Source organism: Ambystoma mexicanum, chromosome 4p, assembly GCF_040938575.1.
Source record: "Ambystoma mexicanum isolate Mex_15411 chromosome 4p, UKY_AmexF1_1, whole genome shotgun sequence".
Lineage (NCBI taxonomy): Eukaryota > Metazoa > Chordata > Amphibia > Caudata > Ambystomatidae > Ambystoma > Ambystoma mexicanum.
Genome location: NC_090927.1, coordinates 1,047,962,682 through 1,047,989,652, shown reverse-complemented (window position 1 = coordinate 1,047,989,652; position 26,971 = coordinate 1,047,962,682). Strand labels below are relative to the sequence as shown.

The 26,971-nt window shown below is 46.0% G+C and overlaps 1 protein-coding gene across 2 annotated transcripts in view; it reads right to left on the bottom strand.

The window, feature by feature from the left end:
- Positions 1–26,971, bottom strand: part of MCM9 (minichromosome maintenance 9 homologous recombination repair factor) — a 907,286-nt gene that overhangs the window by 108,274 nt on the left and 772,041 nt on the right. For both annotated transcript variants that reach the window (XM_069606612.1, XM_069606613.1), the window contains exon 9: positions 12,480–12,682. In XM_069606612.1, the coding sequence (XP_069462713.1) occupies positions 12,480–12,682 (203 nt within the window). The remainder of the gene's footprint in view (positions 1–12,479; positions 12,683–26,971) is intronic.

Genomic DNA, 26,971 nt, shown 5'->3' with positions numbered 1-26,971 from the left:
TCATCTGTTTTACATTGTGGTCAACATGCCCGTTTCAATTGTTGGGGATACACTTTCTGATGCACCAAGGGTATTTGTAAACAGATCTTGTATGAGTACTCTCCAGTCTGCTAAGGCGGCTCCTTCTTCCGCCTGACCCCAATGGGTAGCACTCTGCCAGAATGCCATTCCCCTTTTTTGCAGGTCTTTGCACTAGAGTTTCACAGTCAGTCTGTTTTGAGACTTCCAAACCATCGTTATTCGGCGTTTTGCTGGTACATAAACTAAGTCTTTCAGTTTATTAATATGTTTTGCTTTCTTTGGCCGTGAGAACACTCCTAGCAGACAGGCCGAGGGAGAGCAGACATCCAACCTTACATCTGCCTAGCTAGTTTATTCGCTTTTGCTTTGCAATGCTGTTGTAGTTCAGAGTGGTGCCAACACATATGCAACATACCAGCCTTCTCTAGCCTGCATTTTGGGCCGCACTGCGTCTAAAAATTCCTGAACTTGAAGACTTTTTGGGGTGTTAAAAATAATCTGTGTGTAATTGTTTAGTGTTCCTAGATACGTTTGTCGTATGCGAGCACTTGCAACCATGCTGTATCCGTAAATGGTCCCGCCAGGTCCCGTTCCCACCCCTGTCTCGCATTTCTCACTGGGGCCAAGTGTTGGGTGAGAAGCAGTTCGTATAAGTGGGACACTGTATGACGTCCGTCTGCCATATTGTGTAAGGTTTCAATGGATTTGTTTGGATTAAACTGGGATTAAGATGGTCGCCAACTGCAGCCCAGTTTTGTTTAAGGGTGTTAAGCAATGCGTTATACATTATGTATTGGCCTCTGCGTAGTCCTATCCATTCTGTCAAGGTGATGAAGTCTATTAGTGCGCCTTCTTGGAACAAGTCGCTGACAGTCGCCACTCAGTTGGGTTCCCAGTATTCTGCTCTACAGTTATTATATGGTGCTGCGTCATGTGTCATAATTTGTGCGGTTACACTCGCATACCCCGCTCACTTCCAAATGTCATCTGCTCCCTCCCCTACACTGGCTGCTAGAAGGCCTTTTAGGTCACCCACTGCTAACGTCATTTCCACTGCCATCCTTTCTGAATCAAAGATCCATTTTCCAGCACCTGTAGTCAAACTAGGCAATTTACATTTCAAATTGGCTTTATCAATTTGTGGCCATGGAATATATTGCGGTCGCCCTCCCCCATTCTCTAATAATGGGAATTGTGTATACCCTCACCAATAATCATACCCACCTACACTCCTCGTTTTCCAGGTGTGGCTGGTTTTGCCTGTTCGTCTTCATTCTGGCAACAACGTTAACTTGCTCACATATGGTGGACAAACATCCCCTGCACTGTGCGATTGTACTGGTGGTCGCTCAGAATATGGTGTTGTTTCCAGTGTTTTTTCCTTAGGGTCTTCAAAATTACCATTTTACCTCTTTTTCTATACTCTGGTCCATCGAAAAACCACATGCACCCTTCTCCTTGTGCCTTTTCCTTTTGTTCCCTTTCTTTGTCTGACATGATATCCCTACATGTATGGCTTTCATTCCTTTCCTCCTCCTGAACATGCGCTACACTCCTGTAGCATTATATCACCCAATCTACTTCCTGTTCCTTTGGGTTTTTTCGATATTCCCTTTATCTTAGTAATCATCCTTATTTCTCATTTGCTTATATAGATCCCCAATTATTTTCCATAAACTCTGCCTCTTTTTTGTCAGCCCATGTCTGTATCCTCAGTATTCCCTGCAGCACCCTAAGAGGCTGTTGTGATCCTCTCTTCTTCCCACCATTTTTGTGCTTCAACTGGCACCATGCTTCTATTAACAAGATAGTTCATTTCATCATTCTTTTGCTATCTGCTTCTTCTCATTTCTACTTCCCTTCGCCTCATCTCCCAGTCTTCTTCTTCCTCTTGCGTTCTTTCCAACCTATGTTCTTTCATTTTCTGGGCTTCTATTACACCCCATTTTCTGTCCGCTAAGCTCTCCTCTTTTTTTTGTTCCTCGTACCTTCTTTGTTCTTCCCTTTGTTTCCTCTCTTTCTCCTATTCCTCTTTGTATGGTCTTGCTGTTCCTTTTCTTTCTTTTCCCGTTCCTTTCTTTCTTCCCTGTAACAACATTGATGACCTTCCCATCTAACTTGAGTAATATTTGTCCTCCTATCTATTTGTTTTGTACTATAACCCCTTCCTAGCTTTGTCCTTCACTTTTTGTCTCTTGGCTTCCTCGTCTATTTCTATCGTCTAGTTCTTTGCTCATCATGCTCTTTCTGCTCATCGCATGTTGATATATTTTTTCACTCCTCATTCTTACTTTCTTCCTTGCGGTCTTTTCGATTGTAAGCGGGAGGTGTGTATGCTGGATTAACATACCCCGCCGCTGCCATCAATTTACAGGATAAATTCCCAGTTTATCTTTCACTGTGCTGTCATTTTTGGGAGGAGTAAGAAGAACTGAGGCTGTTACGCCTTCCTCTTTCTGCTGATTAAGCATCCACTCCTTCTCGGGTGGGTCTTCTTTCTCATTTTGATACATCTTCCATAATTCTAAAATGGCAAACCTTTTTTTACTTCTCCCTCGTGCATGTAGCAGTCGCAATACTGTTTTTGACAACAAATCTGCTTGAGGCCACGGCATAAGTGTTTTATTAGTCGTTCCCTTTACCCACTCCACGTGATACTGCCTAATTGTAGGTGTATACACTGGTAATGTCCTTCATAGTTGTAAAAGAGGCATGTCCCCCATGATGGCAAGTGAAACATTTATTTGGGCATGCACCATTAATCACTGCCTTTTTTTGTTTACAAAAAGACCAATTTTAAAATCTATATGATATCATTTTCTCCTTATTTTTTCATTTGAAATGTTAACGATTCTTGCTAGCCTGTTCTGTTATTACTGCTGCACAAACCTTTATTTGATTTCATTATTTTTCTCTCCACTTTTATCCTTCTCTGATTGACGTCAATCACTTTATCTTAAGGCCTGATAATTAGTTGATTTTGTTACTATTGTTTTATATTTTTTAGTTTAAACATTATAAAAAGGTTTTATACCAATATATTTATATCACCAAGATACATGTGCACTTTTCCTTTTTCCTGTTATCACCTTCCTTTACTTTCCCTTAGTAAATCTATCTCATCTCACTTTATACCCCATTTTGGAGTGTAATACGCATTCTTCTTAATTGGCACTTGCCTCAGGAATCCCTATAATACACTCTTTTTTTAGTTTAATGCATATTCTTTGATCCCCTTGGAACCTGAAATTGAGGCATCAATCTCTTTAAACACAAATCCCTTTATCATATATTTGCACTTACACTATAGCCCCTCCCCTTTATAAGCCACTTGCAATGCTCTACTTACATCCGTGGCTCAGCTCAAGGCCCTCAGGATCGACTCTTCCCCAATCAACCAGTTTTGCCTTCCATCCATGGGGAACCTGAGGGGACCAGGCAGGAATTTCATCAAAGGGGCACTTGCCAACCGACTCTTTTCACAAATGTGTATTGCGTGCCGCTCTCCACAGAAAGCACCACGATCTTCTGCATAATGTCGGAAGACGTCGATCGTCTGAGAGTCTAGATCTGGGCCCAGGCCAGGTCGACTGGACATTGAACCATTTGCACCGCTACCAAAGGGTGCAGTAGCGCCCGGAGCATATTTCATGCGCAAAATGGAATTATCAAAATACATGATATCAAACCCAAATAACTGAACAGACTAAAAAAATATGGCAAAGTACTACTTTACTGTCAGCTCAAATAAAGTTAGGCAATCTTGCGAACAACAATCTGAAGTCCATGCAGTCACACCTAAGTTTTGATTACACAAAGACTTTATACTGCAATGTACGTCAGCTATGACATCATCCTACGTGGCAGACAACAAAACCTATCGAGGGGAGGGATTGGTTAGGGGATCATATATACTTATAGAGAGTATATGTGTAAGTGTTAATAGCATCATTGGCTGCCCCTTATCTGGCAGGCATGCCTCGAACTATCTCTAAAATACGTATAATATGGATTATAGCAAAAATACTAATAGCAGATTGGCTTCTGCAACATTGTATAGAATGCTGCTTCATAGCCACTCATAATTGGTTGGCATACTCTCGCAGCCTTGGACATTCGGCTTGCCAGCAGCATGTGAACAAAACTAAACCCAGGTGCACAGAACGACGTTTGAGCATTGCACACTTTGGTCAATTAGCCTATCATCTCTCATCAATTAGGCCACAAAAGCCAAGGCTTTTCATTTATGGTTGACCGTGCTGTTTTCTTCTCAGGAATTTTTAAGGGAGTCAGGCTACACCACTATCTTTGTCTGAGGCTTAATGGATAGGCCTTGTTATCAAGTTCTGAATCACGTCTTAGTAGACCACAAATCTGTCCATTTCATCCTTTTATTTACTGCTATTTGATTTAATTGTGCTCAGTGCTATTACTCTTCTTGGCCTCTGGAGACTTGGTTGTTCCATCTTACATATGCTTTTTGTATTCTCGATTGCCCAATACTTGGCACTTGCAGATATTTTCGTTTCTGCTTAATCAAAGATAAATGCGCCCTTTGTTATAGCTTATCCTGGTTAACTCCCTTTATGGTTTCCAATTATATCTTGCCATCCATCCTTAGTCTTAGCAAAACAGATATTCTTTGTTCTTCACACAAAACTATTCCTACAGTGTCTCCCAGCTCTGCAGCCTTTGTTTGTCTCTGGGGTAGTTTCAACACAGCCTAATTGCCATCTTTTAATCAAGGCCGGTTTATTTACGTTAACGTTTCTACTACAGCAAGCTTCTATAAATCTCATCTACCTTGCGTTTCTTCATATGTGTTAGGAAAGATTTCCATTCATGGGTAATTTTCCCTCCAGTTGTGAACCCCACAACTTTTTGCTGTTGTCTGACCATCCTAGCCTGACTTTTGCCAGTAGAGCCCAGCCTTCTGCTACACTCTGCTGAGCTATTGCTCATTTTGTTATGGGGAAACGGACATGCTCTTCAGACTGTGAGTACTGGAAGACTTTGTTTCCCTTAGTCTTTCACTTTGTTGCTATTTCTTAGTAACGTTTTATCACTGCACAATGTAACTTAGAGTACAGTGCGCTGGGGTCTCATTTATTTAAAATTTAAAAGATGTTTTTATTGAGTTTTAACAGTTTACTGAATATAACTAACAGCCCACCCCTCTCCCCCGCCCCCCGAAGGAGTCTCCATGGAGACCTGTAGTCTTCTTGGCAAATGTCACTATTTTCTCTAAATGAGCAAGTCGAGTATCTTTATTTTATGTGGGCACCATTGGTCCATATAATCGCTCTGTAGATAATTAAGGGCTGCGCCACAGTCTGTCCGGAATCTATTGTGTTCCCTCTGGATATTATACGTGAGTCGCTCCATAGTGATGTATGACCACACTCTTTGCAACCATTGAAATATTGTTGGTGGTGTTCTCTGTTTCCATTTTTGGGCTATAGCTAACCATGCCACTATTAGGAGTCCCAAAAAGTTCCACTTCAGGATCCCATAGCCCATACATCCATACCTCTTCCCCCAGACCCTCCGCTCCTGTGAATATCTGTTGCATTTGTGTTTTAACATCTCCCCAGAATTGCTGGATGACCGGGCAGTCCGACCATATATGCCTCCAGTCCCCAACTCCTCTGCATTCCCTCCAACAAGTATTTGAGGTTGTTCTGTACATTCTGTGGAGTCCTTCCGGGGTGTAGTGCCACTGTACCACGATCTTTATCCACATTTCCCTTGTCTGGATTGCTCTTGTGAGTTTGGGAATTGCCCCCCATAAGTTTTCCCAGTGTTCCTTTGAGTAGGTGCCCCTGAGGGTTTTTTCCCACCTTTTCATGTATTGCCATGTGACCCATCGGAGTGAGTGTTCAAGAACCTGTAGGTGTCTAAAACAAATTCTTTTGTGCCAGTGTGTGCCATGAGATAGGTCTCAAACGGTGTTAGATCCCTTGTTGCTGCCTGTTTTATCCGTGGAGACTGCAGCCAGTGGTGAAGCTGTTCATATTTATATCTGTCTTTGGGAGTCAAGCCTAACTGTGACACGCATTCCTCAAAGGATCTGATTTCTTGGGTCTGATACATGTCCCCTATCTTGTCACATCCGGCCATTTCTCATACGACCCCTTTTCCATACCCGGGGGGAATTCTGGGTTATTGAACATTGGCATAAAGGAGGCAGGGTCCTTTGTTAATGTCTCGTCATTCGTGGCGTTATCCCATGGGTCTAGTGTTGCCTTCATTACTGTGCTAATTAGGAGGTTCAGGTGTCTGTATTGTTTCCCTCTCCAGAGCAGGTGTCGGAGGTGGGTGGTTGCTATTGCCCTGTCTTGAGAGGCCTATATTTTCTGTTATGTTCACTTCAAGACCCATAGTTACGATGCCTCATAGTATTTGCGGAATTGTGGGACGGCGCTGTGAGGACCGCTCTTGCCACTCGGGGGTAGTGGGGGGTCTTTTTCCCCCAGATTTACGCCATTATTGTTTTGGATAGGGTATTGAAGTAAGATGCTGGGATTCTTATCGGTAGGGTGTGGAATGTATACAGAATTCGAGGGAGTATAATCATTTGTACTGCTGTGATCCAGCCCCACCAGGAGGTTGACATGGGGTTCCATCTCTCTAAATCCCGTTTAGTTTTCTCTAATTGTTGGGGGAGGTTTTCTACATAGAGTCTATCTATCCTTTCATTTTTAAGGCCCTAGAAACCCTCAAAGGCTTTTGGGTGAATGTACAAGTGTGCCCAGGACAGAGCTGGTGGCAGCAGTTACTTTTAAAGCATTGTTGACTCTTTTCCTATGGTCCATACAGTGTTCTTTTGCAGCCATACAGCGTTTGGCCCAGGACAGTGGCCAGTGCCTAAAACGGCCATGCCACAATGTCCTTTGTTCTGTCCATTGGCCATTTTGTCCCTTTGCCTTCCCCAGGTTGAGCAGACCCAGGAAAGTCCTTATTTGGTCATGCAGACCCCTGCGCAAACCAAAGCTTTTGCGGGCTTCTGCATGCCTTGTGTGTGCGTGCCCAGGATGTGGGCTGGAGTTTCGGGATAAGAGAAGGCACTTACACCCATTCAAGGTCGATCTTCTGAGTTCACACCGAACTTAGTAAAGGAGCCAAGTATCCTAACCCACTGAAGCAGATCCGTTGAACTGCTGGTGACCCGCTGGAAGGTTTGGCACCCTGACCCCACTGTTGTCCCGTTGGAGTCCCTGTCTCGCATTGATCACAGAAGGCCTGCAAGGGCACTTCGACCCATTGGAATAGTGGGACTAACTATTCTCGGCACCTCCTGCTGAACCTGCAAACGAGCCTGCTTGGTAGTGTTCCACAACCGCCCAGTGAACTACCCAGCTCATACGGGACCTTTGCCTTGGAACCACCGACATCTCGAGTTTCGACTTGAGCCTTTGGAGATTGTAAGCTCTGGGCATAATGCACTCTCCCACCAAGTTTCATACACCTAGCATTCCTAAGTCTGGAATTAGGAGAGCATGCCAGAACCCAAGCATACATGGTCACTGTGTCGCCCAGCTGTGGTGACGATCTCCGTGGGTGCCTTGCTGCTGTGCCCCCCCTTTGCCTTAATACTCGCTGCAGTGGAACTGGCCTGATCCCTTCAACAGGAGCGGAGAAATCACCACTGTCCCACCACAGAATAAATTCCAGAACACAACCCCTGAACAAACTGGACTTGACTGGCGAAGTTTGACCCGGAGTGTGCCGAGGGTTGGTAAGTACTTGCATCCCTTACCGGTGGCCTCTGGCGCATCCATAGACTTTTACGCACAAGTGTCCCCTGAGGGCCACTCTCATTTATCGAGGTAGCCTGTGCTACTGAGCTATTCCCAATTCTTGCAACCTGTTCTACCCTCTTGGGGAGACCCTCCTTGAATAGTGGGAAGTTATTCTTGATCACCTCACTCACCTTCCTGAGTCAGTACAGCCCACTGAAGAAGACTTGTTTTGAACTTAACCGCACAATCGAGTGCTCTTGCACTGAATGTACTTTTGAGCGCAAGGCTCCACACTTCTTTGGGACTGGACTGCCTATTAGGGTTTGAATTGTTGAAGGACTACCTAAAACGTATTCGCACTGCGTGACCCCTTTCTTTGCAGGTTGTGGATCTCTACTTGTGTAATAGTCTTTTAGGCCACTGTTACTGTATAAATGTTTCATAGGAAGTGTTGTGTTTGTTTTGTTAATATTGCTGAAGATTTACTTTGTGTTTGAGTTAATAGGCCTTTAATACATGTATATGTATTTTTGATATATACACCTGACAGAGTAATTTGTGGTTTTTCCTGTGTGTGCTCATTGTGGATTTTCAATCAACTTCACCCCTCCTGAGACCTAGTCTCGACCGCCCCAATGCTACCTTGATTGGTCAGGCTTGTCCAGAAGGTTATCCTGTTCCAAGAAACTAGGCTGGCCTTTTGAACCTCTGCCCACCAGGTCATAGTTCAGAAATACATCTAAACAATATGTACATTTCCTGAGCTTCATCTCACTCGTCGACTATTTCTCTATCTCTTTATACTTGATTACTTATTACTTCAATTGTCCTTCATTCTTTAAGTATCTGCATATTGTTTCTGTGCGTCTTCATATATTCTCTTTATGACGTCATTTTACTTGTTTCAAATTTCACTTATAACTCTTCTATGCCGAATTGTGTATGTCGACATACTGCCACTTCTTCCTTACGAGGATACATTTGATATGGTTGTCTGAGTGCATAATGTCTCTCATACATTCGACACAGTATTAGCAGAATACCTAGTGTCACACATAGGGCCCTTATACTGCTGTTCTTCCAGTATGACGGAGGTCAGGGTTAGGCACTAGAGATGACATCACTTGCTCCTCTACAGTGAAATAACTCAAAGTAGAGAAACAAAGTAAGCTCCAAAAGAAAACATTTAAAGATTTTGTTAGAGCTCCGGTTAGCACCCACACACTTATTAGAAAGCGGCATCTTTAAATCTGTGCCAAGTAGCTTGGCAAAAGTGCACTTTATTCATTAACACAAATATACAAACCAGTGGTTGGACTTCGCAAAATCAATCCGGCACCTGAAATCCAATGCTTAACACAAGAGATGAGGATTGGAATAATGCCACTGCTCAGTCTAGTGAGATCATCCGGAACCATGGCTGAAGGGAAGACGCACATTTTTTCGTTTGCCCCACCTGCTCTTTTCTCTCTCCTTGATGCCTCCCTCTCATTTTCCGATTTTCGTTTGTCCCCATCTGCTTTTCTATCTCTTTCTGGTGCCTCTTTCAATCTTTTTTCTGTTCTCCATGTTGGTTCCCCTGTTGCCCCCCTTCTGTCCCTCCCCCTGCCTTTCTCCCTCCCTCTTCCCGCATCCAAAGCGCACCAATTTGTTGGTGCAAGCCTTGCTTTCTTACCCAGTCTTTCGAGCGGCCTTTTCGAAGTGCAGAGGACACGTGCAAGCAGATCATGCTACTGCTGCTCCAAAGCAATTGAGTGACCCCATCTTGCCTTCCTGGCCCATCTACTCTCTTTATCTCGGATGCCTCTTTCTTTTTCTGATTTTCGTTTTCCCCATCTGCCCTTCTCTCTCTCTCTTTCTTTCTCTCTTTTTGATGCCTCTTTCTCTCATTTTCGGATTTTTGTTTTCCCCCCATTTGATTATTTTCTTTCTGGTGGTCCTTTCTATCTTTTTACTGTTCTCCATGTTGGTTATTCTGCCCCCCCCTTCTGTCCCTCCCTGGCTTTTCTCCGTCCCTCTTCCCACCTCCCTTTCTGACCAATCTGCTTGCTCTCTCTGTGATGCCTCCCTCTCTCATTTTCTGATTTTAGTTTCCCCCACCTGCTATCTTCTCTGTCTTTCTGGTGATTATTTCTATGTTTTTTCTGTTCCTCTGTTTCCTCCCTTCTGTCCCTCCCCTGGCCGTTCTCCCTCCCTCTCCCCACCTCCCTTGCGCACCAATTGGTTGGCTTTAGACACCCTTTTAACAGCAGGACCCAGGGCAGCTTCTGCCCGGGCAGCCACCAGTTTATAGCCACAATGCAAAGGGTAGCTCCTGAAGAAGCAGCACCATGTCATGTTTGCCTGTGTTCACCTGGAACGCCTGCCGCAGTCAACCAGCAGTAACGGACATGGTAAGTGTGGTGTGGGCAGGAAGTACAGGCACTACCGTACTTCAGAAAAACCCCACCACTCGTATTACCTATTGTTATCTAGCCTAATCGTGTAAGGTAGCCATTTTGGCACTCGGTGTTAGTGTGTAAAATAACTATACACTAGATGGATCTTAAATTACATATGGTAGCCATACTTTTATTATTTATTTTTTTTATTTATTCGGATTTATTGAAAGCGCACGTCAGCCCGGGGGCATCGAACTGTTGGTTTAGCCTGTATACTCCCCTGCTGCTCTCTGAGATATAACTGCGCTGTGCCCTACAGGTGGCCAATTTGGTTCTGCAGCATAGCTAGTTTGTGTTGAACGTTGCCATGCCCTATAATAGCATTTTTGGGGTGATACTGGCGGAAAGCACAACCATTGCTGAGCTCCATAAACCCAGCCATTCTTACACTACTACTGCTATTTAAACGATGCCAACATGATTAGCCTCTGTGCCGAATTGTGCTATACTCCATAGTCAGCCATTGTGGCAAGCTTCATAGTTAAAGATTGTACTGAATGTGGAAGGAAATGTGTTACACCTATATGTATACTAATCATGCAAGATTTAGATGTATTTTGCTGAAAAGAAATGTATTGCACCTGGATGTATTTTGGGGATAGTAAATGTTTTTCAATAGACATTTCGTGAAGATTTACCATGAGTCACATTTAGACAGAATTGTGAAAATTAGCAATGCGTCACATTTGGATAGAATTGTGAAGATTAGCCATGGGTCACATTTACATAGAATTGTGAAATTAGCAATGCGTCACATTTAGAAAGAATCGGGAAAATTAGCCCTGTGTCACATTTTGAGAGAATTGTGAAAATTGGACCTGCATCACATTTAGGTAAAATTATGAAATTAGCCATGCGTCATATTTAGATAGAATTGTGAAGATTAGCCATGGGTCACATTTAGCTAAAATTGTGAAGATTAGCCATGCGCCACATTCGGCTAGAATTGTGAAGATTAGCCATGCGTCACATTTAGGTAGAATTGTGAAGATTAGCCATGCGCCACATTTACATGGATTGTGAAGTTTAGCCTTGCCTCACATTTAGATCGAATCATGAAGAATCGCCACCTGGAACCTTCAGAGTACCCAAAGTACTAAGCAACCAGAGTACCCAAAGTACGAAGAAACCAGAGTACCCAAAATACTTAGCACCCCTCTCCTGCTACCCTCCTACACATCTCCCTGTAATATACATACCCATCGGCTAGCCAAACTACACACAAACACATACCCAACATAACTAACACTTGCATACAACAACCACCCCAGGCACTGCACATTACCCCTATAGACACAACAAGCCAGTGTACACAGCCATAACCTTAAATACCAGCCAATTTAACACATAAAACACACACCGAACACAACAGACATTCACACGCAAACAACCTAGGCATTGGAACTCCCCCTAACGGATACACACGCCAATGCGCTCAACTACAACCTTAAATACCAGACAATTTACATATAAAACACTCAAACACACACCCAACATAACAGACATTCACTTACAACAAACACCCCAGGCATTGGGCCTCACCCTTATGTATACAACAAACCAGTGCACACAATCAACCCATGTGCAACCCAACACACACAGAAGCCAGTTTCTCCTGGTTCTGGACCTATGCTATCCCTCTAGCCTCACTAACCAACCCTGCCCTCTTTCCTGCAGAGCCACGCGAGTGCCTGGAGACGGCCCCTGCGTGGTAGCTGTGCACAGTTTAAATTAACATAACATAACACGTACCATAAAGCTATTAACTGAATCGAGAAGAAAGACTGACATTGACATTCTGCAAAAAGACAAGGGCCTTCTGTTGCAGAACCTATTTGAGAATCAAAAGTGTCGGCAGTGTAAAAAATGTTAAGTTCTATTCAACTGAATTCGGAGAAATCTGCGCAGCTGGTCTCTGATAGCCACTATTTTAAAAATCACTCTCCTTGCTCACTGGACACTCATTCTCCACGTTTTGACTCTGCTGATTTTATGAAGAGTCAGAGAGCGTGATGTTTTCTCTTTATCGATTTGTAGATCAGATTCGTCCTTTCTACTTTCAATTCTCTAATTATTTTGTTCTTGCCTGATCTACTTCACCTTGTCCAACTATGCATTATGTTTTATTTAACTTTTAAGTAGGCAGGGCACATATCCATGCCCTACAAGTAACCAGTGCAAATGTTGATTTGCAATCCATCAATGAAAATATTGTTCACTTGCTAACCGATCTTTCAAACCCCAAAAACATTACCTAGAACAGATGTGCGTTTACCTTTTTCTTCTAGAATGAAGCTGGAAATGATGCGGTCCCAATCCTCGTTTTTTGTGTCCAACAAGATCAACACAAGATCAAATCGGCTCAGGAGAGGGCTTGCCAGTGCTATATTTACGGAAATAGATTCGTTGGGGTCGTATTGCCCTTTTGGATTCGTGGCTGCCAAAATGGTGGTTCTTGTGTTCAGCTTGCAAACCAGCCTGCAAACAAAGTTACAAACACTTAAACAACGTTGTTATGGCCACCTACCACGAAGAACAGGCAGTGTGTTATCAACTACCCTTTATTACATTTTGGTGCCACATGAATTGCTCAACCATCTAATCACCCAGTTGGAATAGGAAAAACCCAAAAGAGAAGCTACTATTTCCTAAGGACTTGCAGACCAAACAAAGGATAGGACCGAGTACTACCTATATTAAACAAAATGATTTCTGAAATAATCCCAAGGGCAGAACTACTTGACAGTGATGCATGGCATTACCAGATTATGCTGTGCCTAGAGACCCAAGCCACAAATCATGGATGATACCCAATGATGCCGAAACATGTCTGGGTTTGCTTGTGGTCCTGTGCAGAAGGTATGTAATATACAAATTCAGGCTTGATATGTGCCTTTGGGATGGGTCAAGCCTAATTTGCATAAGTCTTTCCTTTTCAGTAATGGTATGGCAGGCTAAAAAACGATGGTCCGATGGTTTGTCTATTGGACAAAGGGCCACGTTCAAAATCATATGCATGACCCACCGCGCGGTGCACAAGACCGGTCTGACATACCTCCTAGAGGAGATTACGCCCTACTGCTCAAAACGCACCCTAAGGTCAAGCACGGCCCTCCTACCTGTGATCCCAGCCTACAATTCAGCCAGGTTTCGAGGGTCAGCCTACTCCACCTTGGGACCAACTCTGTGGAATTCACTGCCTCCCCATATTCGACACAACCAGGACTACATGGCCTTCCATAAAGCTCTAAAAACATGGCTTTTCCCAAATCAGTGAAAGGGACTGCCGAAGGCCACAAATCCATCCACCAATAACCACATTTCTGATAGAATCTGCATTACTCAAAACACAGCAACAGTTAGGGCCACGGAAGCCGACTAATTTAAGTGACAACGGAATGCAGAACAGTCAGGGTACGGAAGCCGGCATATAGACCAGAGGGGTTCCGGCCCAGGCAGCTGTGTACTGTACTCCGCCGGCTTGCTCTCCAAGGCATAGCAGGTGGTATATAATCAATATAGGCTACACTGGCCTACCTAGGAATAAGAGCCAAGAACCGCTTAGCGCAGGCACAGAATTAACTATGATCGGTGGGACTCTCCAGAGAATCATGCGATAACCCAGGAAGCACCGACACTCTCACCTCAATCTTCCACAAGGGACCCGAAAAATGGGCCCTTTTGAGTCCTATTACAGAGCGTCTGGAAATAGTCGGCCCAACTGAGCGAACACATTATACTCTCACCGGCCAGACTATCCCTCTCGGAAATCCACTACCACGAACCACCAGGACAGACACGGCCGGCACATTGAGCCCCAAAAGCAACCCAGGAATGGGGGCCTCCGACCAGTAACCATAGACACTCATTCCTACCAATATGCTCACTCTCACTTTGCATCAACAAACAATAAATTGCGGCTACACCCCCCGATCAATTCGGCCTAGCTGCACACATACCTACATTTCTCCAAAAACATCTCAACAGCCTGGTAAAATGCAGCTATACCCCACGATAAATCAACCTAGCTGCACACAATCCCCTATACAAGAAGCTCCAAGGCAGCCAGAATGCAGACTCAAGAGACCACCCTCCTTGCTGCACACATTATACTGACCACTCACATCCACCGCACCACACTTAAAAGTAGAATGCAGCCAACCGGCACAAACCACTCTGACCGCGCACATACCTAGTGCACCCAAGCACTATTTGCTACTCTACTCTCTCCACTGACACGGACAGCCGTCCAAAAGGGCATTCAACCCAGAGCACTTTAGGATCATACCAATGATACATAAGGTGCTATACAAATGCATCATAACATAACATAAAAGGTGTATATCGCAAACCATAGAGGCACAGCAATGGAAATAACCTTTGCTCCAACTAATGTGAACATCATGATAAGCTGGTGGGAGAAAGAAATTGCATGTGCCCAAACAAACCAGAGGTTCACTAATTAAGTCATACTAAAGCTGAGATACATAATTGACATATGGATCATCAGGGATAGAAGAGAACAGGCCTGAAGGCAATGCATAGCCACCTTAAATTACAGCCACTACCATTTGAGATTCATGGAGGAACACACAAAAATACAGAAAATGTATCTCGATGTATAAATGGTCACAAAGAAACAGCATGTTTGGCTGGGGTGTTGGGTTGTAATGCTGGAACAAGATGGTGGCTTCTTCATAACACTATACTCCTTTGGGGGAAGCCTCTCCACCAGCACCCAAATATGCTTGGACATACTTCAAGGAAACATGGTTGCTATTCTCTAAATATCTGTGGCTGGCAAAGTTGTTTGGCTAGTCACCTTGATGGCACTTTCATGGGGTCCTGATGTTTATGAACTTCCAGGAAGCTGTCTCCATATAAAAAGATTTGGCAGCGTTGCGATACCCTAATTTACCCAGAGGCCAATACTCCTGATGCAGCGTGCTAAAGAAGACTTTTAGAGGGTAACATCCTGCCCGATCTGTGTCAATAAAGCAGAAGAGGAAGATCACAGATTCACCTGTACAATGGAGAGATCACCACCTCTGGCTCCACTTGGGAGGTCGGGAGCTGGCTCTCGATTCTCCTCTTCTGTCAGTGACAAACACATCAATGTTCCCTGTGAATGATTATCTGAAATGTTCTTCGACTGTTATCTGTAATACACCACTGGAAAAGTAGGATCCCTCTTATCCACATTATATACATTTTTGGGGGGTTTAATCACCTGTTTTACATCCCCACCCCAGTGATTTCCTTATCACCTGTAAACAATTGATAAATGTAATCTCAAAATGAGATGTCCTTGTCAATTTGAGCTGTATCTTTACAAGTTGGCGCTATAAAAAACAAATACATTAAGTATCAGAGTGTCCTAAATAACACAGGGCAAAACAAATTCAGCTGACTGAGACCATCCAGCGTGGGATGGCAGCTGCTTCTTTTGACAAAGACATTTTGTTTGGTCAGTGGGTGAAAATCTCCGTTCTAGAAGGAAAGATCTTTTTCTAAAGATCTTTTCATCAAAATACCGATTTAGAAAGACCGCTCCGTGACTGCACAGAGTGGTCTTTCTAAATGGAGCTGTCATGCCCCTGCGGCACACGAGTGTACGCAGGGGCTGACAGACATGTCGGGATCCGGAAGCGCAGGACGAGGAGAACGGGTAAGTGTGTGGGTGCGTGTGTGTTGTGTGTATGTATGTGTTTTAGATTGGGAGAATGGGGGCTGGGGGGTTGGGGCTGCAGTGCAAAACACCCAATTTAAGGGAAATCCCGCAGGAGAGGGTGGAGGATGGGGGCAGGGAGGAACAATGGCGGCTTGGGGGGTGAAATCCCGCCAGAAATTATTTTTTAAAAAACGCATTTTAAAGGTCTCAACAGAAAAAGACCTTTACAATGCTGATTTTACGATCAATATAAATCGGGCATTGTAAATCGTTCTTTTTCTCTTGAGACCGTTAAAATGAGGTCTTTCCACATAGAACCAAAATCTCATCCCATTTCTAACATCATGTCGCCGTGGGCTATTCTCATAAGTGTAGTGCTAACACTAAAAATAAAGAATGGGATGTCTGTGAACCGTCCATTCCTTCTCAGGCCAATCAAATTGCTCCATTGTCTGTAAATTATTTGGAATCCCGGAGATCCCAATGCCCGAGTGCTTGCAACTTCGCAGACTTGTTTAAAGACTTTAACCCACTTCCTTTCAACCCCTCCAGTCTTCAATGCAACAGAAAGAAAACTGTGTCCCCTCGGTTCATCCAAAAGTGAACATGCAGAGTAGGATACGCCAGGGACTGTGACAATCCCTAGCGCAAGACTCAACTCTTCTACAAAAGGCTACCTCTGGACAACATTGACTGGAATGTGGCCCTGTTGAAAGTGTCGACAGGGAGCATGGGAGAGGAGGAAGAGTACGTGCACATGTTCATTCAGGCTTCCTAAGATGGTTGCACCCTAAATTATGTATACTTTCATGAAAGATTAAAAATAAACTGGAGCCAGTCATTAAATGGCAAGTATCTGGATCACCTAAATTCTAGTGGTCAGCGAGGCCATCCGGTTCATTCTGTACATGCCTAGACACCAATGGTATATCTGCAGCACCATCTGGATTTTACAGGTTATGCGAGCCAGGAGTTTACATAGCTACAGTACTTGTTATCTACATTTGCAATATTATTCAAGACATAATGCACCCTTAGACGTAACACCAGCACCTTTGTCGCGGCAAGTGACCACCGGTGAATTTATTTGTTATGAACCCTCTGCCCCATTGCCAATAATCAAAGAGAAACAAAGGGCACCTTTTCACATTTTCTTCATGGTGTAGTGCTGGGCACAACTGCACTTCTAATGCCCAAGGTTTGGCAATATGCTGTAATAAAGGTTATGTATGCTTCTAGAGGCTTATGCACACTGCAGCAATTAGCCTCAAGGCTTAGTAACAACAGATAGTTCTGTGCACTCAAATGCTACTGGTGGGCTGTTAAGATGCACATCAGAGCCCCTTCATGACCAATGACGTTTTGAAATGTTTTTCTCTTCTAACAATGTTGGAATTTTTAACTACAAATAGATTTTAAAACGCACACTGCTTGATTGAAAGATGTGCTAATATTTGTGCCGACATTTTCAATTTCTTTCAGTTGAAGTTTGGGTTGCTTTGGGACGAGGCAAGAGGGAACCCGGTATTTTGTATATTCTATGTACCCTCATGCTGCCCCCTCTTCACCAATTTTAACGCCGGTGGATCGGGATGGCGCAAGGGATGGAAAAGGTTATTGTCAATCAAATGTCACTTGCACTCCTTGATGGAATATTGACTACCCATTTAGAGTTCTGATGTAGGTGTATGTTATGCTAAGGTTTGTACTGTATGCTCTGCTTGGCAAAAAGAACAACCCTCATAGTGGAGTTTGTGACGAATCTGTACAATGTGTGAGCCACTTCCTCTGAGGCTAAGGAGGGGAGACGCTCTGCAAGACCCTGCCTAGGGGTCAGGACAACTGCAGCCTCATTGGGAGTGACTCCCCTCTAGAGGTCAAGGACTCACAATCCATAGAGGACCTCCCTGAAAGGACTACGTTGTCTGCATACAGGGCTGTCAGAAGAGATGGTGAGGCCCGGGGCAAAACATTTGACGAGGCCCCCTTAAATTTTTTGCACTCAGCCAGCTGCGGCACCTCCGTAAACAGGAGATTCGAAAAATCTCGCTTTGAGTTTGTGTGTAGGATCCCAAATCTGGTTTATTAATGCAACTCCAAATCAACTACAGCAAAGTTAGATTTCTCTACTGAAGAAAGTTTTATGCTGGACTAACTTTTGTATCATATGCATAAATATATATAGGATGGCATGAGCTCTCCACTCCACCACCTCCAAATCTCTGAGAGTCAGTCACTTTTCCAAGCAAAGAATTGAGGGCAGAACTCTTTCTTCGGCTGGGTCCTCCCACTGAAAACAGCCTCCCTGCCTCTCTTAAACCTGAGCAGAACCATCTCCAGGTCCGGAAACAACTCAAGATCTGTCTCTTTGCTTCTGCCTTCTCACTTCCACCTTCTCTCTTCCTCTCCCTTGCTGATCACCTGCCTGATCCATGGACTGGTCACCTGGTCAAGCTCTGAATTCGGGCCCAGGTCCCTGCCTGTCCTGTTGCAATCCTGCACTGCCTCTTGGCTCCCCTGCACTTGTGTTCTGGATCTGTAACCCTATAGTCCCCCTCTTTCACTTATTCTCCACCCGTTGGCTGCACTTATGAGTACTCACACTTGCCACCCGTTGGCTGCACTCTTGTTTCTCCTTTGTTCCTGCACTTCTGCATCCTACCCCACCCTCGGCACTTCTCCCCTCCTCCCTTTTCCCTGCAAGCGCGATCTAAATGACACCATGCCTAGTAAGATCTGTGTTTTGTCCTACTCTTTTGTTTCCCCCTCCTTGCCTTGTCGCGCCTAGAAACACGTGTACAGGCACGTTATAAATGCCATATCATATCATTAAGGAGCACACTGCCCCTGTGTGCGCATTAAAACACACACCATACACAGTGACAAATGTTGTACAGTGGAGGCTGGTACATTTCTGAATTTAAGAGGCTTAAAAGTTTGTGCCAATTAGGCAGGATCAACAGAGCACAGTGAGGAAGCCCAAACCAAACAAGGGTTGCTTGAGGGGGGGGTTTTCACTCCCCAATTTTTTTTTTAAACATTGGGTTAAAATGATGCATGTTACAGCACTTTCTTTGCAAAATTGGGTAGAAATCCATACAGTTTGCAATTGATTTTGTATGGAAGCACATGGAAAATCCCAATAGTTGCAAATCACAAACTGTGCACAGGAAATCTTTTCAATACATTTCATGCCGCCTTTCCACGCAAGGTATGCTAGTATAAAAATATATTCATGCTGGTTGTTCTCATGTATGTCCATGCAGGTTGCATCAATAAATGCATTTGTTACCATATATGGACTCCCAGACAGTAAAAATGCCATGCCACAGAAAGTATATCCAGGCTGACTGTGTACCATAAGTGTTATTACTGGCTAGATTGGCCTACATTCATTGTGGGCCAATTTAGCCAAGTAGTATGTTTGCTTTAACCTTGATGCATAGTCCTGTGCATCAATGGTAAAACAAAAAGAGCACTGGCAATGCTAACAATTTGGGCATTTGTGTAGGCATGGGAAAGACACTTCTGTATTGGTATTAGCTGACCATTAATAGTGCCGGTGCAAAATGGTTCGAGTACCTGAGCAGCTAATAGCAGTGCCTGGCAAATGCCTAATACTTATACACAATCCAAAATCGTTGGCTTTGCCAATGCTTGTTTTTAACAGAACTTCAGCGAAAGACATGCAGGGTGTTTTTAAATCGAGTGGCCAAAGGCAGACCTGATTAAAACATTTATATTACACCAGTTCTGTGTTTACAACTCCAATGAAGTCATGAACTCTCAGAAGACTCCTTTGAGAAAACACTTGCAGGCACATTGAGGGCAACGTTTAATGGCAAGGCATGTTTAAAGCTAGCTCAAAGAGTTTCAGTGAGGAGGTGTTTTGGGTGGGGAAGGCAGGAACTGGGTGAGAATTGCCATAGGGATTATCATGGCCATGAGAAGTCAATGGATGGGCAAATAACTAAACAACATCTACAAATCCCTCCTCATATTGCATTTCTTCCCATCTCTACTCAATGCTATCATTGGGACGGATCTTCCCAGACCTAGGAACTGGCAAACAATTACTCACCAGACTGGAACTACAGCTCCACAATCTGGGAAATCTGTGCACTTTATGTTTATTTTAGAATGCTCTGGTGTGTTCATGCTTTGAACTATGTTGGGCATGGATTTAAACCGTGGCCGCTAGGTTCCAAAGTGAGACACTTCCCCACAAGGGTCTGAGCGGGAGCCCTGTGAAATCCCTTGTCAATGTTGCACTGTACTGGAAATATTGATATGCATTTTTTAGGTTTAAAAGGGGTGCAGATTTTGAACTTTGCTGATGATAAATCCTCTGAGTGGAAGAGGCAAATGTTCATGGGGTGACTAAAATACCTGCCCTACACCCTCCTAATCATCCCGTCGCTGGGCCCGGCCTCTTTCACTGCAGTAGGAGGGATTCCCCAGAAAAAAAAGTCCATTTCCACCACTGTCTGTTCGTTAAAGCAATAGTTTTGTCTTTTTGGTGGCACACCTAATAACCCGAAGAAAAAGAATGCCATGCAGTGGCGCAACACCCTTGAGCAGATCGGGATCTAGCCCCTCCCTGAAATGGTGGGCTTTGTTGGCTTGACCTGGCTCCATGGGCGGCGCCAGCCCCTGGCCACTTTGAGGCAGAAGGCCTCTTTCGATGTGTCGCCAGCCCGTAGCACTCGTTAAGGAGCAGCATCAGCATCAAACATGCAGAGCAAAAAAACCTATCCATGCAATATCAACAGACTCACTTTGATAAAGCCAAAGTCTTAACTTCTGGTCTCAGCTTTTAGATGGGCCACCTCTCCAGAGATTAGCATAGCACTATGAAAGTAAACAGCCTCTGAATTGGGGTGAAAACTACGACTAGTGGCCAATGGGAAGGTGAAATAGCATTTCAGCTTCCTAGCTGGGCTCAGGGAATTCAGAGGGAAATGAGAGCAGGGCTGGCTAAAGATGTGTCAGGGCTGGTGGGGTCCCATTTCTTTTTGATGTTTGGGGCAACCCTTACTGATTGGGATAATGGTCCAAGGCACCTGTGGAGTGCTTAAATCAATAATGAAGTCAAAATAATGCAGCAAGGAGGTTCAAAGCTGCAGATTATCAGTAGGTTGCTGTGTCATAAGACTGCCCACATGTGGGCAGCTACTTGGGGGCCCATTTCAACTGTAAAAGGTGAAAGGCCCAGATGCCATCCCTCAGGGGGAGACCGAAAAGTGCAAAGGGTTTATTGGCCCCACTCACTATCTGCTTTCAAAGCGGTCATCCAGCACCTGCCGGGTTGACCGACAGAGCTGTGGTCGGACTGAACAGGACACAAACGTTAAATGGTGCCTTGGCTTCGCTGTTAACAAAGGCCCTGCAATTACTAACAAACATTTTACTGTTACCACCTGCATTCATATGCATACATTTTTAGGTAATTCAAATCGTGATGTGGGGTTAGCACTTGCATGCTAGGGGAATGATTAGAAGGGAAGTGGTGACATGAGACATCTCATTCTCAATGCAGTCCATAAGTGTGATTTTTCAGAAATGAAGGCGAGAGGTAGCTGCTTGTAACATTGAAGCTTCACCAGAATAGTCTCATTCGAATGTGAAAATGTGTTAGATGCCCCCACACAAGGAACTTTGCCCCTACCTCACAGCCTCTGATATTATTGCCTCTCCCAACATTTGAGGTGTTAATCCCCACTCCCCACCCCTCCTCCCACCCCTCTGACATTTTAGCCTAGGTGCACCTCTGATGCCATGAACCCACCCCTTAATGAAGTGGCCCCCAGGGCGGCCAAATTTAGGGGTGGGGCTGAACACACATTCACATAAAACACTTTCACCCATGCATTCATCCACCAGTTACACAACTCCATACATACATGCATGCATACATAAAACCAAACACAGCATTGATACAAACACCAACATGCACGCATGCATTCATACATACACATATACATACTCATTCAATTTAAATACACATATATACACATTTAATTTAAAATAAACACTTGCCTTAACTCCATGCACCCTTCAAAAGCACCCGCGCAGCCACGTGGGACTGGGTGGCCCTCCCTACACTCCGACATGTAGACATGCTGCCTGACAGGAGAGAACTCCTCTCCTATCAGTCAATGTGTTCACACTGAGCAACGTGAACACACTGACTGACAGGAGAGGCGTCCTCTCTTGTCATTCAGCATGTTCACGTTGTCAGCTGAATAACGGGAGGCAGCAGAGCTCACTTCTGAGCCCTGCTGTCTCCCATTATTTTGCTCTTTGTTCCAGAGCCAAACGGCTTAGCAAAAAACAGCAAAATCATTGCAGGGGAAGAGAGCAGACAGCACAGTCCCCCGTGTTAATAAAGGACACAGGAGACTGTGCTGCCTTCTCCTTAGGAGAGGGGGCCGCGAGGCCACCCGCAAGTGCGAGGCCCGGGGCAGTTTAGCCACCCCCTGCACCCTCCTCGTGACAGCCCTGTCTGCATACGTGGGGCTGGAAAGAACTGAGTGTTCTCAGATTTGTACTATAAGTACCACCAATCCTCCTTCCACCATATTGGCTTCAGGTAATGCTGACTTATCCGAGGGCCGTCATAGAGGAAGGACACAGTTTATCTGGCCGTGATGACGTGCACAGAATAAGAATCCATGGTACGCAAAGGCGAGCCTCTGGAAACAGGTCCTGGAGGGGCAGAGATAAACAGGGCCACCAAACCAGCGGTAGCAATGCGGGAGCAAAGCCTGCTAGCTGGAGGCTACAAAGCGAGCACACTGACCATGAGGGAGGCTCCGAGCAAGAAAGGAGTACAGAGCTCTGGAGACAATGAGCTTCTGGGGGAAGGAGAGAAAAGGAAGAATACCTCTGAGGAGGTGCAGATGGTAGTGTGACTTCTTGGAGACATCAGAGATGTGAGGGGAGAAGGAGGGTGTGGAGTCGAAGATGACCCTGAGGTTTTTAGCCTTGCAGGTGGGAACAGGAAGAGGGCCAAGAGAGGCTGGCCAGAGAGCTACAGGAAAGGAGGGAGCAGGTGTGCCGATGAGGAGAATCTCAGTCTTATTGGCATTAACGCAGAGGTAATTGGCGGCACACCACTCCTGGATAGCAGACAGAAAGTCAGAGAAGAGGGAAGGAGAGGAGGAGGCCGAGGGTAGCCTGAAAATGAGCTGGGTGTCATCCGCATAGCACTGAAAGTTGGGACAGAGAGCGGTGCTGCAGAGGGCAAGGAGTGCCAGGTATTGGTTGAACAGCCAGGGAGAGAGGTTAGACCCCTGGGGGACACCACAAGTAGAGAAAAAGATAGCGGAGAGGAAGGACCCAAGTTGGACCTGGGAGGGTTGGTCAGAGAGGAAAGAAGTCAGCCACGTCAGAGCCTGAACAGTGATACCCAGGTTATCAGGGAGATGGATGAGCAGGATGGCATGGTTGACAGTGTCAAAGCAGAAGAGAGATCAAGCAGGATGAGGACGCAGTGGGTTTTAGCATCAAGGTTGGAGAGCAGGTCTTCACAGATGTTCAGAAGAGCAGTTTCCGTGCTTCTGGCTGCTCTGAAGCCAGACTGATGGTCATGAAGAAGCTGGGAGAGGGCCAGTCTCTCCAGGAGCTTGCCCAGGAAGGGAGTGATGGAGATTGGGCGATAGTTAGCCGGGCAGGAGGGGTCGGCAGAGGGTTTCCTAAGGAAAGGGTGCACAAGGGAGTGCTTCAGGGGGGATGGGAAGACTCCAGTGGCAAAGGAGTGATTGCAGAAGTCAGCCAGGGTAGGAGCCAAGTAGTCAATGTGGTCCTTGATAGTTTTGGAGTAACAAGGGTGAACCTGTTTCGATGAGACTTTCATAGATTGGACTTGTCTAGAAACCTTCTCTGCAGAGAACAGGGGAAAGGCAGAGAAGGAGGGAGGAGAGGTGGCTGCAGAAGGGCCAGAGGAAGAGCAGGGAGTAGAGGGAGGGGGGATAGGAGGAGAGTGAGGACAGTATGTCCTGAGTTTTAGAGATGAAGTGAGAAGCCAGTGCCGTGCAGAGGGCCTGGGAAAGGACATGAGAGGTAGAGACTGCGGCAGGATTGGCCAGTTCCATGCAGATTTTAAAGAGTTCAGCCGAGTTGTTAGATGCCGCAGAGACGTGGGCTTGGATATGAGCTCTCTTCTTGGTTAGGACAGAGAGCCGGTATTGCCTTTGGAGCAGGCTGCAGGCCAGTTTGTTAGAGGATGTACATGAAGCAAGCCATTTCCTCCCGGCCACCCTGCACTTGCGTTTTAGGGTGATGAGATCTGAGTCGTACCAGGAGTTGCACTTGGCTTTGGGCTTCAGGCAGAGTCACATGACATGGGCAAGCATATCAAGAGTATCAGATATAGCAGAGTGGAGTGTGGAGAGGGCTGTGTCAGGGTGAGAGTCAGCCAAAGGGGGAGGAGGGGGAGAGAAAGTGGTGGCGAAAGCCTCAACTGACTCGTGCTTCATGGGTCGGATGACCGAGAAGGTGGGTGGCCGTGATGGAGGTGGCTTGGCCTGAGGGGTAGGGAGGGTGAGGTGGGAGGAGAGGAGAAAGTGATCACTCCAGGAGGGAGGAGTGAAGAGAGGGACAGAGAGGGGAAGGTCTGATTAGATCAGAACATCCGGAATGTGCCCTGCAGAGTGAGTTGAGCCAGAGGGGAGAATAGTGAGTTAGAGAGAGACGCAGAGGTCGTGAAAGAGTCTAGAGGGAGGACAGGAGGCATCCAGGTGGATGTTGAAGTCTCCAAGAAGGAGCAGTTGAGTGGTTGAGGCCAGGAGTGAGGAGGAGAGGTCCGCTCACTCAGAGAGGAAGGGGGAGATTTGACCAGGTGGCCAATAGTAGCCACAGTAATGGAATGGCTAGTGGAGAGAGAGAGCCTGCAGACAAGGCATTCAAAAGAGGAGTAGGACTGCGTAGGAGTGACAGAGGCGGGAATCCAATCGGGGAAGATCAGGGCTACACCCCCCCCAGAGCGGTTGGACCTGGCGCAGAGGGGATCTTGTAGCCGTCAGGTAGGAGCGTGTCAAAGCTAGTGACAGACCTTGCCGTGAACCATGTCTCGGTGAGACCGAGGACATTGAGGTCAAGTTCTTCCAGAAGGCGGCAGATAACAGAGGAGTGTTTGACAGCAGAGCAAGAGTTTAAAGTGGCAATATGGAGAAAGTTGCCATCCTCGAAGGACTTCTGGGGAGGGGTACACGTCAGAGGTACGCCCTTTGGAGGTGTAGAAGGAGCCTGAGAGAACCCAGAGAAGGAAGGAGAAGCCAAGGTGGAGGCAGAAGGGGGAGGCGAGGTTGCCGCGTAAAGGGGAGAGGGGACAGCAGGAGAAGGAAATTGATCAGGTGCACGAAGCATCTATCAAAGAGGTGAAGGTTGGCCTGAGGGCCTTGGACCAAGACGTTCCCATTCGATTAAACATTAATGATGACCTTAGAGGAATGGAAGGAGGCCAGGAGGGCATCCCAACGGGTGCCACCATTAATGGGAGAAGAAGAGAAAGGAGAGAGCACAGAGACCATATGAAGGGTCCATAGGTCTGGCGAAGGAATGACAAAGAGGATGTTGGTGAGACTTTCCTTAGAGGAGGCACTGGTGTAGGTGTCAGCGATAGGGAGGCCTGGGTTGGAGACCAGGATGTCCTTTTTAAACGTCTTCCTACCAGATTTAGTGAGGAGGGCAGGATAGTCAACAGAGAAGCAGTTAGAGAAGATAGGAGAGACAGAGAGCACCATAGAGTAGGTGGGAGAGGAGAGAGGTGGAAGGGAGAGGGGGAGGTACTAGAGAAGGACACTAGAGTAGGCAGGCGAGACAGCGAGAGGCAAGCAAGTTGCGCAATATGACAAGATGACAACAATCAGGATTAAAGGAGCTTACAGAATGCACATTTTAAGACAGGAGAGAAGACCACCTAAATTTGAGAATCCTGAATAGAGGGAGAAAAGCCTAGGTTTCACAATGCAATTTTAAATACGGAGACAGTGCATATTATAACAGGAGAAAAACACACCTACCTTTGAGAATCCTGAATAGAGGGAGAAAGGCCTAGGTTTCACAGTGCAATTTTAAATATTGAAGTGATGCAATTTTAAATAGACAGGAGAAAAACCCACCTACATTTGTGAGTCTGCTAGGTGAAGGGGGTAAGCAGGGAGGCCTGCATCATTGACCAGGGTAATGACTGGCAACTGGTGTCCCCTGCGGACACCTGCAGACACAACTGGGGGCCGCCTATCTGGGAGCCGCCCTTTGCCTAGGGGTCCTTAACCATAGGGGCTGCGGGGTAGGGGCTGCCCAGGGAGGGTCAGTGATAGAGGGAAAGGCCAATCAGGGGGGTGGAAGGGTTTGGGAGGTGGGTGGGAAGGAGGGGGGGAGAGGCGGAAGGGGAGCAGAAGAAACAGGGGACAAGGCAAGGAAACACACGCAGCAAAATTTCAAAATGCCCAGGAGGGCACTTACCACGTTACAATACCGCGCTGCAGTCACCCGCTCAACTTGGAAGGCATGGCGAGCATGGTGACCAGCGACTTCCCTACACACAAGCCAGGAGAGGAGAGAAGCCAATCTTTGGGAGGCGGACGGGAAGGAGGGGGGGGGGGAAGAGGCTCACAGGGAGCAGAAGAAACAGGGGACACGGCAAGGAAACACACGCAGCAAAATTTCAAAATGCCCAGGAGGGCACTTACCATGTTACAATACCGCGCTGCAATCACCCGCTCAGCTTGGATGGTAAGGTGCCAGGCCCGGTACATCCCCATTCGAGCCCCATAGGGGCTACCATCATTTTCTGCTCGCGTACGCCGGTACGGCCACCAGGTCAGACCTTGTGGCTGCAAGGGCACCCGCGAGCAGAACTCCTAGTATGGCGGTACGGTAGCAACGGTGCTGGTAGCGATACCAGTGCCGTTGTTGCCTTACTGCCATCCTTGTAATGAGGCCCATTGAGTGTGAGGTGAAGCGTAGGACCCACTAGAGGCTTCAGAGGCCTCGGAATGAGACACTCTAGTATTCTCAGGTCGATGAGGCCTCATCCCAATGCCCTGCAAGACATTGGGTGTCTCCCCCTGTGAAGCAGTGGCTGGCCA